The 13,284-nt window shown below is 43.6% G+C and overlaps 1 protein-coding gene across 2 annotated transcripts in view; it reads left to right on the forward strand.

Moving 5' to 3' along the window:
* Positions 1–13,284, forward strand: part of LOC148318847 (mediator of RNA polymerase II transcription subunit 13-like) — a 59,022-nt gene that overhangs the window by 18,881 nt on the left and 26,857 nt on the right. For both annotated transcript variants that reach the window (XM_088280966.1, XM_088280967.1), the window contains exon 2: positions 768–1,005. In XM_088280966.1, coding sequence (XP_088137092.1) covers positions 768–1,005 — 238 coding nt within the window. The remainder of the gene's footprint in view (positions 1–767; positions 1,006–13,284) is intronic.

Genomic DNA, 13,284 nt, shown 5'->3' on the forward strand with positions numbered 1-13,284 from the left:
AAGGGTTCGGACCCCCCTCAAAGGCCTCCAACGCACAATTTGTTGCTTCAAATGACTGTCATCTTCTTCTGTACTGTTTGACTTGTGTCAAATTCTGAAGAAGCCGTGTGTTGCATCCGCTCCAGTGAGCTCATTGCTTCTTTGTCACTTTACAGCAAGACGTTGCGTGCAACAGGAAGTAGGCAAGCGTAATTGGACGTCCTGCGAGGACTTATTGATCGCATTAGATTTTTACATTTTTTTTTCTTCATGTGAAACAACAAAGCTATTGCACTGTAAAAGCTTCGCCGCGTCGCGTTATTGATTCATGCTTAGTGCTCGCTTTATATCCTCCTGCGTGTAGGAAAATGAACATCACTCCAAGATAAAAGACCTCCAGCAAGTCAACGATTTCACATCGCGGACATCTTGGATCTTCTTGAACTAACTAACCGAGTAACTAACTAACGGCAATAAAAGGAAACCCATTTGAAGGAACTCAATGTGTGCATTTGAGAGGCGTGGCCTCGTGTTTGTGATTGTGACGGGGACCACTGCACTGCATCATTTTGAACCTTGAAATACCTGCCGTCCAAAATGATTTCGTTTTGAGATGTGCAAAAGGCGAAGAATTCAACGGAAGAAAAGCAATAAACAATTACAGGATCGCCTTCACTTTTTTGGGGTGGTGGAACCTTTAAGATCAAATCTTGAAAAAGCAGAATGCCCGCACACGCTAAGTGTTGATGAGAACAAGCATTGAATGTCTTTTTTTTTCTTCCGATCAGGCGGATTTGACGGGCATCAAATGGCGATGCTACAATTTCCGCGGCGGCGGCGAGTACGGTCCGGTGATCTCGGCCCCCGCCCAGGACGACCCGGTCCTGCGCAGCTTCATGCGCTGCGTGCAGGCCAACCTGCTGTGCGTGTGGCGCCGCAAGATCAAGCCCGACGCCAAGGAGCTGTGGATTTTTTGGTGGGGCGACGAGCCCAACCTGTCGGATGTCATCCATCACGAGCTGGAAGGTGAGTGGGAGGAGAACAAAAAGAAAGTTCATCCTCGCTTTCTTGCTGTCGACTATACGCTGCGGTTTCTTATCACGTGATGAGCAAAGTTGTGTGAAAAAAAAAAAATCCGGTTGTGCCTTGAAATAGGAATCAAATCATCTTTCCCCATTTAAATGAGTGGCCACGTCTTGAATCCGTTCCGGCCAACTTTTCTCAATAGTGACCGACGTACACGTCAACGTATCGTTCTCTGACTGACTTGGTGAGCTTGGCCGTGAATGTCAATGGAAAGTGACGTCATGAATGGCTTGAGGCCGCTTTTTTGAAAGAACCAAGTACTGCACATTGTGAATTATGTTTGAGCGGAAAATTGGACAATTATTTTTGTTTTTGTTTGGGGGAAATGGACAACCATGCGCTTGGCCACGCCCCAAAGTGGAGGGACCGCCGTTCTTCAGGTGTCAGATTCCGTTTGCATTGCACTTGATTTGAAAGGAGCCGCCGTGGCGAGTTGTCGTAACACGAGGACGAGTATTTTCTTGTTTTAGTGCGGCTCGACGCGCGCTGACGCGGTTGTTGCGGAACACGCAAAAGGCTTCTCGTGGCGCGAGCTGTCGAGTCCTCGGCGGGCTTTGAGCTGTTTGTTTAAGACGTGTTGGCGCTTTGCACGGAAAAGTCCTTTATTTGCGCCTCCTATAGCGCATATCTCGAATGTGTTTGCTTTGCCGCTCAAGTGTTTATATGCTGCTCGGGTGCTATCGCTCTGATGAAGCCTTGTGCGCACTTGGGACACTGCGACTGTCAGCACTATTGCCCCTATTTATAGAAACATTTGCATTATCTGGCCGCGCACGTGTGTCGAAATCCAACATATCGACTAAGCCGCGGGAAGACAGAGCGCGGGGGAGGCGGGAGAGGGATTATATTATTCTGCTTCTGCTTTCATTAGAATAGGAGAAGAGGGGGGGGGGGATGGATGCAGAGGTTGTCGCGATAGTGAAGAATCGGCCATGAAAAGAGCTTTGAAGGCGCAGCGTGCGAATGCTTGACAGATGTCGGCGAAAGCCCTTTGTTCCGGCATGTGTAATACAGAAAGGTCCTTTGTACGTTGATATTGTTGTTGCAGACATGCGACTGCCAACGCGCACGTCATCTCTCAGCCCGTTGGAAGTGTACAGGATGGAGGAATAAAGTCTGCGTGGGGCTCGTGCGCAAATGAGGCTTCACGGGAGAAATCTACGTACAACTTGCAAAGTGCGACTGGCAGCTCGTGCTGAAAATATGCATTGAGCTCAAAATAACCTTCATCATCGTAATAAAAAAAATAAAAGAAGCAGATTGTGACTGGCGCCGCGTTACTCTCTGTAAAATGTAAATTATCGTGGCTAGTTTGCTGCCGTACTACTAGGAAGGCATCTTTCCCCGGAATAAAAATAAATATGTTGTATTTTTGTTATTAGTCACTGGGTAAAAAAAATCTTATAATTATAAAGAGGGCCTTGTAGAAGTTTCTCTCCTGTCAAAAGGTTTGAGAACCCCTGATTGGACCGATATCTCCCCTCCTCAGTAAGAGTGACGGTCAAATCGATTAAAAAAAAAAGAAAAAGTAAAGACAATCCTGTAATGACGGCGTCCGCCCGTGAACCCGTTGACCGAACGTGTTGGTGTGAAGAAGTGCTGAGTCGGCGCGCAGTTAAATGTTGAGAGCGTCGCTATTGTTTGAAGGCGATAAATCTCTTGACTGGTGCTTAAGTCGAAATAAATGATGCCTTTGAGATCGCGCGCAGCCACGATGGAGTGTCGCCTCCTTTGGCTCGCCCGACCTGCCCGATATTGTCTTTGCGTCAGTGGCAAGTCTTTAAGGAGCCTCTTTTCACACAAACTGCTGTCTTTCAATCGCTCGGAATGAACAAAAAATGTTCAGTCCAATACGAAAAAAGACCATTTTCCCGAAGGGTTCTCATCTTCTTATTTGGCATTTTCTTAATCATTCGACGTTAGCAAAGTTGAGCCAACGCTGGCTAGGTCTTACTTTTAAAAACAATAACAGCAAAAAAAAACAAAAAAACTGTACATGTGACGTTATTTAGTGACCAAAAAGGAAAACAAAAATACAGAATGAAATCGACTCAAGTGCAGGAGTTACATCATGCGGTTCTTGTACTTTTTTTCAATTTTTTTTTTGCTTTCAGCCAGCTGGAGGATAAGCCAGCAGATTTTTGGAGGTTATTTTGCAATGTCATCGCGCACGTGCGTGTAACGAGACGATTCATCATATGGATGAGGATTTCATCCGAACGGGAGCGATATTATCTGTTCCCCGACTCTCGAAAGAACTGCCGTCTCGGAACATGCAAAGAAAAAAAGATGACATACGTTGTCCGTGCTTTGTGCACGTTAGCGGCCAACCATTTCATGGTGAACAAACAAACTAACGCGAGACGATTCTTCAATATCCCGAAAAATGAGAATGACCTTTCTGGTGTCGGAGTACAAATATTGGCATACGAGTCCTAAAGTGGAGCTGTTAATAAAGGTAAAGTTTTTCCGTGGTGAGCGGTTAAAGAGAGGCTGATGACTTTGATCTCGCTGCAGGCGGCGTTCCAGTGCGCTGCCTCAACAGCGTGTGGTCAAGGTGAGTGCAGAACGAAGACTCACAACAGCAGAGAACACCTTTCCTTTTGATCAAATCGAGTGGATGACGAGAGACAAAAGTTGTTTCCCAACACCCGACTGCACACTCGGTGTATCTTGTTAACTCGTCGCAATTGAAATGCGCATTTTATTCAAACACTCCTTTGAAATAGCACCGAGTCGAGAAATGACTAAATAGCCCGTCCCAAATTTGTAATTTTATATTCCTAGAAGCTACAAATGGCTCACTTTCATGATGATCCTGCTCCTTTTGAAAACATTTTAGCGTCATTATGAATGTTTGAGCAGTCACTGCCTTCCCGTGGGAGTGAAAGTGAAACAAAGTCAGAGATGAATTAAAAAACAAACCAAAAAAACTGTCGGGTGCATATTCATTATCAGCTCTGGTGCAATAAAAATATGTGAGCAACAAGTGGATCAGAGCGGCTGCACTTATGAGAAAATAATCACGCGGAATGGAATGAACAGAGGAGGGGAGAGCGGCCAGGACATGATTTTAGGCTTTGGCTTGAAACAGCCAAACACACAGTTTATGAAAATGGGCAAAAGTAGTCAGAAATTATTATTATTTATTTATTTTTTTACCCCTTTGTTGCATCTCGATCGTGGCTTAATCAACTACATTTAGTCAATTGCCATCTCGATAAATTCAAATATTGGATACAAGTTTTCAATTTCAGTTGTTCAATTCAAAAAGCGACATTTACATCGTATAAATCAAGTTCAACATAATTCTTAACTCATTTATTCATTCAAATTTACAATTTTTTATGTTGAGTTATGTTGTCAATGAGAATCATTATTCAAATATTTCATGAATTCTTGAGACTGCAACTTTGTCAAAACATCAAATTCCGCACGCAAACTTCTGGGAACGTTCCTTCATTTTCACTCTTTGCAATTCCCCACAAACGCATTCCAAAATCGACCGGCGGAAGCTGCTGTCGTCGTAAAAACGGGCACCAAATGTTCATCCACGTTGGCTTCCTGTCGGTATAACCGCCAAGCGTCCCGATATTTTTGTCGTGCAAAGACGACGCAGCCGTTCATGATCTCCCAGCGAGACACCAAATCAACACATTTGGCGAAAGTGTTCTTTAATTCGCTGTTGTAGGGCAGATTTGCTGAACAGATGCAGCGTTTATGGCCGTGTCCCCCAACACACACACACACACACACACAATGGCACCTGTCCACCTAATAGCAGTATGGCGCGGTCGGATCGGTGATGCGTGAAGCGTTTTGCTTCAAGTGCCGCGCAGCAGCACTTGTTAAGTGACCAAACGCTTGCGTGCGTTTGAACCTTCTTGCTTAACGGCGGCCCGGACGAATGTTAACGCGTCCAATCTTTATGCACTGCTGAAAGGTCCTGTCAACACACTTTCAGGGCTGCTGGGAAATCTTTTCACATTAGCGATTTGCACAAATTAGCAGACCCGTCACTACACGCATTGATCTTTTGTGAAAAGAAAAAAGAAAAAAGATGAGAATACGAAATACAAATCCCTCTCAGTACATGTGGATTCTAAAGTTAACATTTTTGGTCCAATCAGATTGCAGTCTCTGTGTTGCCGTGTCAATTCTCGTAATCTTCCCAAGGCCTTCATCATTAGTAGCACTGGCCAATACAATTTAAGGTGGATCACCGATGCGACTGTGTCAGATTTTAAATTCGTCCTCCGGGGCCGGAGAGCTTGATGACATCGGGATAGTTCTGTCCTCTGATTGGTTCGTTACTGCGCACTCTGATGAGCAAAGCGCATTCCGAGTGCTCTGCACATGTTCGTGCATTTAATAATCAGCCGCCCGATGAATGTGATCTACTCGGCGCTAAACAGTAAAAGCGCTTATTTTAGAGTGGCCAAAGGCACACCTGTGCAGCAAACCTGCTGTCCAATTAGCATCTGATAGTCTGATTTCATTGTTCCTTTGACAATATCAAAGTTCTATCGGATTTTTGATCGACTCACCTGCGAGGTGGATGGATTATCTCGGCAAAGGAGAAATGCTCACTAACGCAGATTTTGATTTTGGAGATCAGACGGGAGCAAAACAAAAGTGTATTTAGTTAGCAGAGATTTTATTTCCCCGTTGTGCTGCCAGGATGGCCGAGTGGTCTAAGGCGCCGCGTTCAGGACCCAGTCCCCCCAGGAGGCCTGGGTTCGAATCTCGAATTTCCCCATTGTGGGACTAATAAAGGGAATATTATTATTATTATTATTCTCAAAACGATTATTGAATATAATCGTCAAAAATTATTTAAATTTTCTACTTTTTCATTCGGATTTTAGCACAAGAGTTGAATCAATCCTTTTTTTTTTTTCCCTGAAGTGCTGCGAGTGAGTCCTTTTGTCCGCCTCTGGCGTGTTTCTTGACTTGTGAGGTGTGAGCGTCAACTTCCTGCGCCTGCACAGATTTTGTCAGAAAGCATTTAAGGTTACGACTGGCAGTAAATTGGCCAACATGAATTTGTTGCAACGCGTTCGAGATTAAGGGCAAAGGGACCCACAGGTCATTTAAAAATAAAGAAGCCGAATAAAAGGAGAGTCGATGAAAATGAGCTTTTCATACGGTTGTTTTAAAGGAGAGCTCGCTATTATTATTCATTGCGGAGAAACATGCTCCACGTGTGAGGTGGAAAAGGTATTTACTGATAAATAAAAAAAAATTTAATAACGGAGCATTTCCTCGTGAATTGAGCAGGATTTGGGATAAAAAAAAGCAATTGGCAATCATCTCCAAGCAAGTATTTAGAAAATAAAAAAAATAATTTCTTTCAACTTTGGCGAGCCAAATTAAAACGTTTAACGGGCCGCATGTGGCCCCCACCCCGTAGTTTGCTCACCCCCTCTATATAGTGTCTAAAATGTGTCATATCCTGCTAATGAGTTGTAAGAAGAAGAAAGGAAGCCGAAAAAAATGGTCTCTCCCAGATCCGTAACAAGTGATCTGCTTTTCTGTGTTTTCCTTGGCTTGCGTTCTTTCCGGCGACGCCCGCCTCTCGCAGTCTTAGCGCCCTCCGCTCGCCATCCTCTCCCTCCTCTTTTCAGCCTTTCTTCTGCTTGATTTTGCTCTCCTCACTTGTTTTTGGCGCGTCCCTCTGTGACGTTAGCGGGCTTGGCTCCTCGGCAAATAAAAGGCGGGGGTGGGCTTTGTTGTACGAGTGCCAATCAATGCATGCTCCTCTTTGGTCCCTCGGGATTTGTCTTGGGAGCATCTCTCACCGGAACGGACGAGTGAATCGTTTCCCCTTCTATTTATTTTTTCCTTGTAATGAAGTCAAGAAGTCGGTCTTCACCCGCCTCAATACGGATGGAGCAGGCTTCCTCCAAAGGGAGACCCCTTGCAGGTGATAAGACTCTCGCCCGGCCGGTGAGAATGGTGACGTTGGACTGGTATTTTCCCCTGGTTGCTGGCGAAAGAGTGAGTCACGTGTGGAAAAAAGGGAAGTATGGGAACCGAGAAGAAAAAGAGCGGGAGGAGGGGCCGTAAGAGGAGGGCGGGGTGAGATGGAGGCGGAGGAGTGTGCTTCCAAAAAGAAGAAACGGCTTGTTAAGGAAGTGGGAGGCAACATCTGGGATTTGTTTGGAGGCCCATCAGATGGACGGCGCGCCCTTGTCCTTGGCTCCTTTGGGGAAAAATTCACACCCAAAATGTGACCAGTCTGTTCAAACGGACAAATGTGCAGACATGGCGGAAATTGGAAAGTTTTTGTTTTTTTTTCTCCTCTAGCTTGGCTTGCCGTGGTGTTAATGGTGGGTGCTTGAAAAAAAAGAAGAAATGAGGGAAAAAATGAGCTCAGTCGTGTTGACTTGTCTGAAAATTTGTCTGCAAGGACTGAGGATCTTTGATTTCCTTCCCTCCTTTTTTTTTTTTTGGATCCACCCCCTTTTGGGCTGCCAGGGCGTGGCCTGTGACCTCCTGACCCTCGACTGTGTGTGAGTGTGAGGTGTGAGACAAGATGGAAGGGTGAAGTTTCCCAGCTGCACACAGAAAGGCTGAGGGTGGCGGGAAGCGACCATACATTTTCTTCTCCTTCCCCCCTTTTTTTTTTTTTTTGGGAAGAAAAACCACAGCCAGAAAGAATGAGAGCTTTGTGTGTGTGTGTGTATTTAGAAGAAGGGGGACGGAGAGTCTGAAAGGGTGACAGAGAGAATATTAAAAAAGTGAACAGATGGAGGAAAGAGTTTTTGAAGATGATAGAGCGTGAAGGAAATTTCCAAGGTATCGGCGAAGAAGTGCGACTTGAGAGTTGACAGGGACGCAGGAAAAAGTGCGACGTCGGCTGCAAGGATGTGAACAAGAGCTCACCCCCCCCAAGATTAAAGCGCAAAACCAGTCAGGAAAGCGCAGACCTCCGTCAGAGTTCAGCTGCTAAAAAAATAATAATATTTTTTTCGTAACGGTTAGCAAGCCGCTTCCCGGTTCATGGCGGATGATGAAAGAAGATGGGACGGTACCTTTTTTTTTTTTTTCCATTTTTTGTTTTATTCTGGCTTTCATCTTGACTCTTAAAATTAAAATGAGAAAATAAATTCCTCTAGAATCAGAATGAGTGTGAATGAGACTTTTTGCACCGCATTTGTTTACGTACCTAAAGAAACATTCATTTGTGGTTGCGACGCGATAATGCTGTCGTCTGCTTCAACGGTGATGTTTGAGGACGTAAATCAGCGGATTATGTGGCCTTTCAGCCCGCGTCAAGTGACTACTACGGACAAATTGATTTTTTTTTTCCTTTTTTTAATCAGCTTAGAAAAGCGGATTTTGTTGCCGCAGCCGCACAATCGATGCTTCCACTGCAGCGGGCTTCCACCCGAGTTGCATGTTTTAACAAATAGCAAAGATGAATTCACGATGAAACAAAACAGGTTTGTCGTACGTGCGAGTTGAAAAATACATCGACAATATCTTGTTTTTAGCCTTTCCTTTTTGTATTGTTGCTATTTTTTTACGCACACTAGCGCGTTCCTATCAGATGACACAAAGTGCATGAGTCACTTCGACGATGCAGTGACATTTTTCTATTTTTGGGCGATGGGGACGAAGCTATGGCATGAAAAGCAAAGAATTGAAGTGCCTGTTTAGGTTATAAATATAGCACAAACACTTGACAGTGAACCCGTTTGTTGCAGGGAATATGATCCAGAACCACTTGCAAGGTAGGCGAAAATTTGCAATATAGAGAGGCAGTCTAAAAAAAAAAAAAGGCTCAAGCAATCACAGTTTTTTTTTTTATAATCTAATTGTTCATGTGATTAACTCACCAATTTTTTTTTTTTTTTAATTTACGAAAATTTATTTGAACAATACAATACAACTTTATGAATATAATTGTCTGAAAAATGCATCTGCCACAATTGTGAGGGCATTGCAGCAAGTCAATATTCTGTCCCAAAAAGTTAAGAAAGTGTTCTGAACGAAGAACTGTGATCCAGCGGCGTGCTTCTATATGACTTGTGCTGGACGACAACGTGATGCAATTTGGCATTGCGTGTCAATAAAGATGAATTGGCGCGGCACCCGACGACTGTTCTGATCTGAGAACAGTGCTACCAGATCATAAGCGCTGCGAGTGTCTGAGGAAGCCCGGAGCAGATTCACTCGATGCTTGAATGGAGTGCATCTTGGCCCTGCCTGGGAAAATGCCAGGAGGGCTTTCCAGCTCCCTCCCGCTCTTCCTTTTGGGGAGGGGCCATGGCGTGTAGCTGGAGGGAGAGAGAGCGAGAGACGGAGAGCTTGGCTGTCAATCTGCGGCCGCCTTTCCTCGCCAGCCCCCCTTCACGTGCCCCCCCCCCCTCTCTCTCCTCCCACTAGTGGCAGTTAGGGAGCCCTGTGGAGTCCCACTAAGCCTCTCAATGGCCGCCTTGCCTCCCACCTCGAGCCTCATTCACTTCTAATGAGGTGCTCAAGTGTCTGTGGCTTAACATGAGGGTCAACAGCACAGAAATGAGACCTTTTATTTTATTGATTTGATTTTTTTTTTTTTGGAACTAAACAACCATTTACATGTTGCGCTCATAAATACAAACGATGAATGCTATTATGCTCTTTGGCTGCTGGACTGAGAGTCTCTTGACCTCATGGGAGGTTATGCTTACGGGAATTGCCCTTGAGTTGACATTTTTTTTGTCATACAGGCTTTAAAAAGCCCCGAAACTAAAATGTACATTTTTGATACGTAAAATAAAAATGGATATTTAACTGCAACTGCATTTTATGTTTGTATAATTGCTAAAACTAACTTCAAAGTATAATTCTAGTTTTGTCAGTTGATTATACTTGCCCTCCACAAAATCTCCATGTCTAGCAAACTAAAACTAATACTAATACAAATATAAAACTAAACTGGACCAAATCCCCTCTGATTAATTACAAGTAATGCGTGATAAAAATTCCTTGCCTAACCTGTCTCATGTGAGTGGACCATGACATCAAAGGTTGATGATTATTTGGAGGATTTTTGGCAAATAAAAACAACAAAATTAAACCTCCTGCTTGATTCCCATAATTGAAGAGGAAAATCACCTATTTTGACAATCCCGGAAAGTATTTTCTTCAAATCAAACGATATGAACATCCCCATATTTTCTTAAGCGACGGCTCATCGCTGTTGCAAACGCCAACACACTTGCTCCAATTGCAGGCCGAGTGATGATCGTGGCTTTATTTCGGATCCACTCGATGCCCTCAAACTCGTTTTCTAGTCCTTCAGAAACGAAGCCACGTATATTTTCTTTAGATTTCTTTTTTTTTGTTTGTCAGGAACGTCGTGCGATGTGCTGCTTTTTTCTCTTTCTGTGAAGAGAAGTTCTCAGGCTCAAAATCAACAGGCGGAGTTCAGTGTTGACATTCCGCTCGCTCGCTTAAGAGGCGAACAGTCGGGTTGAAAAGGTTGATGTGTGTTTTTCTTTCAGATCCTCTTAATATCGCACTTCTTTTATTATCCTTCTTGACATTTCTCTTCATATTGGCCCCATCTAAAGTTGCATGTTATGAACTGAGACCGTCGACAAGGCCATAACGGGAGAGATGCTTTTGCATTTTTCTCCCTCACATCTTGATGGAATATGTCATCGTAAACTGTCAATAAAAGTTTTCCTGCAAGCAAACCGACACTTTTACACGCGCCGAATTCATGCGGAGAGGAAACGCGGTGTGTTTTGGAGGCGAAGCAACATCATAAAAGAGAGGCATAAAACTGAGACGATGAGGGTGACGCACATTTTTATCATCTTATTGGTTAGGAAGCACGCTCGGCAAATTAGGACAAAAAGAGTCGAGCCGCTCAGAGACATAAACGGCGGCATGCGTAGTTTCAATGCCACCGAGTTGCTTAATGTCTTAATAATAAATAAATAAATAAATAATATATATATATATATATATATAATTTTTTTAAACTAATTAATCACCAAATAATTCCTTGATTAATTGCGATTAATCACATTTTTCAACTACTAATTTTATATATATTTATAGACTTGAAAAATATCTTGGAAAGAATGCAAAATCCTCCAACAAGAAGTATATTTAATTCAAAGTCTGTTCTTTGTTTCTTGAAAACAATCTAAACGGAGTCATTTTTACAGGCATTTTTTATGTGTCGGTGTTATGGAATCGAGAAGGCCAGCTGTGATTTTGTGCAAGCGCAAAAGAGACTGAGAGGAGATTCCAGACGATGTGCGAGAAAACTGTTCAGACACCACGTCCCGTTCATTTATTCATTACCGGCGACTTATGGGAGCGTGTGTGTGTGTGTGTGTGTGTGTGTGTGTGTGAGAATGGGGAAATTCAGTGTTAGTGTTGGTGCGATGGTCCCACATTTGGCGCCATCTTCCCCTGCCGCTCCTCGCCAGTCATTTGAATTGCGCCGCCAAATCTGCATTCATAGAAAAAATAGCCGGTGAATTCTACATTTGCGCTGTCACGCAATCTCGCACGCAACTGTGATGCTTCATCAATTAAACAGTTTATGGCGTGCAATCTGTTTTATCTGCGCATTTTTCTTTTAATCTGTAAAAACATTCAACATCATTTGAGCACGAGACAAAGTGAATATTTGAGCCGTGCTCTTGTTTTTTTTTTTCTTTGTTTGTTTTCAATGATTGATTTTCCCCTTTCAGTTTGCTCCTCCATTACGTAATGAAATAGAGACGAAACATATTTCCAGCTCTTCGTGTCTCTTTGCCTGTTCAGTTTTAATGACGTCATTATGATTCATACGATGAACACGAAGCGGAGCCTGACTTGGTTTTATTGATTTATTTTGGAATGCTTGCAGATTTCTAACTCAATGGGCAAACGGCTAACCCTGAGGTCATATTTTCGTCCTCCCCCCGTGATGAGGAAGTCGTTCCGCTTCTGACGGGTCCACCGCGACTTGGCTCATTAACGTCAGACTTTGTTTCAAATCATTTGACGTCACAAAAGTCCATCATAGTGTCAAGCGCTTTTTCACAACATCTGCTCACATCAGTCCTGCAAGTCTTCAGTTGTTTTTTTTTTTCTTCCCCCAACACCCTGAGTGAAATTCCCCCGCTGTCAAAGCCAAGAGCGGAAAGCAAAGTGCAGAGAAGTAACAAGGGGAAGTTGTTTGAGTGGAAGGAGAGCAGCTCAGCCGCCTGCTTTTAGCCTCCACGATGACCTCCTCGTTGCAGAGGTGGAGCTCGGCTGACTGCAACTTGACTCCGCCGCTTCAATTCCCACTTTCACTTCAAACAAGACAACCGACAACCTTTTGATCCCAACTATTTATTTCTTTCTTTCGTTTTTAACATTGTGTGTGTGTGTGTTTGCACTAGTACACTTGTTCCGCATATACGTATAACACCTCCGGACACAGCCTACACAACCCTGGTGCTTCTTTTTTTTTTTTATGTTGCTTGACTCACGCTCACAACTATGCAAGCAACTCCAGCTCAGTCACATAATTGATTCCAGACTTCCCCCACAAGCCATCACTCTCCATTGGCGTCCTCCTGGACGCTCTGGGTCTCCGTGCCGAGTTCACGTTTCCATTGCATGGTGTCTTGATAACTTGATGAAAACATGCTTGTCCATGTGCAGAATTTTTTTTTCATGACATCTGTATGATCTCCCAGGTAAAAATAAGGCTCTTTAACAAGTTGTTCTGTTTTGGGGAGAACTTGTACGGTAGCTTCGTTCCTTTGGTCATTTTTAACTTACTGCCACGGATAGAACATCGAGAAAGTCCTCTTCACTGGTAGTTGACGCTTCAATGTGGCGGTTCAACACGTTAGAAAGTGTTTTATTCTCAATTTTTTTTAATATTGTGTTAAATCCCACTTTCTACATAAAAAGTAGTCGAGGTATGCGTTCCGTCTATTCATATTCGTATAAGTCTAAAAAAAGGAGGTGTCGGACTTACTTTTCAAACCTTTTCAAGTATTTGCTTACAATAATTTGTATTGTGTGTTTTTGGCCCATGAAAAAAATATGCTATGACTAAAATAATCTGCTTTCAGATGGCCCCTCCCCTTTATTAGTCCGTTCAATCGAGGTTCCACTGCGTTGCTAAGTTGGCAGCGCAGAGGCGCCTCTTGCTTTATTGCCATGCCTTAGCGCTTCCCCCGGTTGCTATGGTAATAAAAAAATGACTCTGTATTTGCACGAGACATA

Source organism: Idiotropiscis lumnitzeri, chromosome 18, assembly GCF_059441095.1.
Source record: "Idiotropiscis lumnitzeri isolate Australia: NSW breed Sydney's pygmy pipehorse chromosome 18, RoL_Ilum_1.0, whole genome shotgun sequence".
In the NCBI taxonomy this organism is placed as follows: Eukaryota; Metazoa; Chordata; class Actinopteri; order Syngnathiformes; family Syngnathidae; genus Idiotropiscis; species Idiotropiscis lumnitzeri.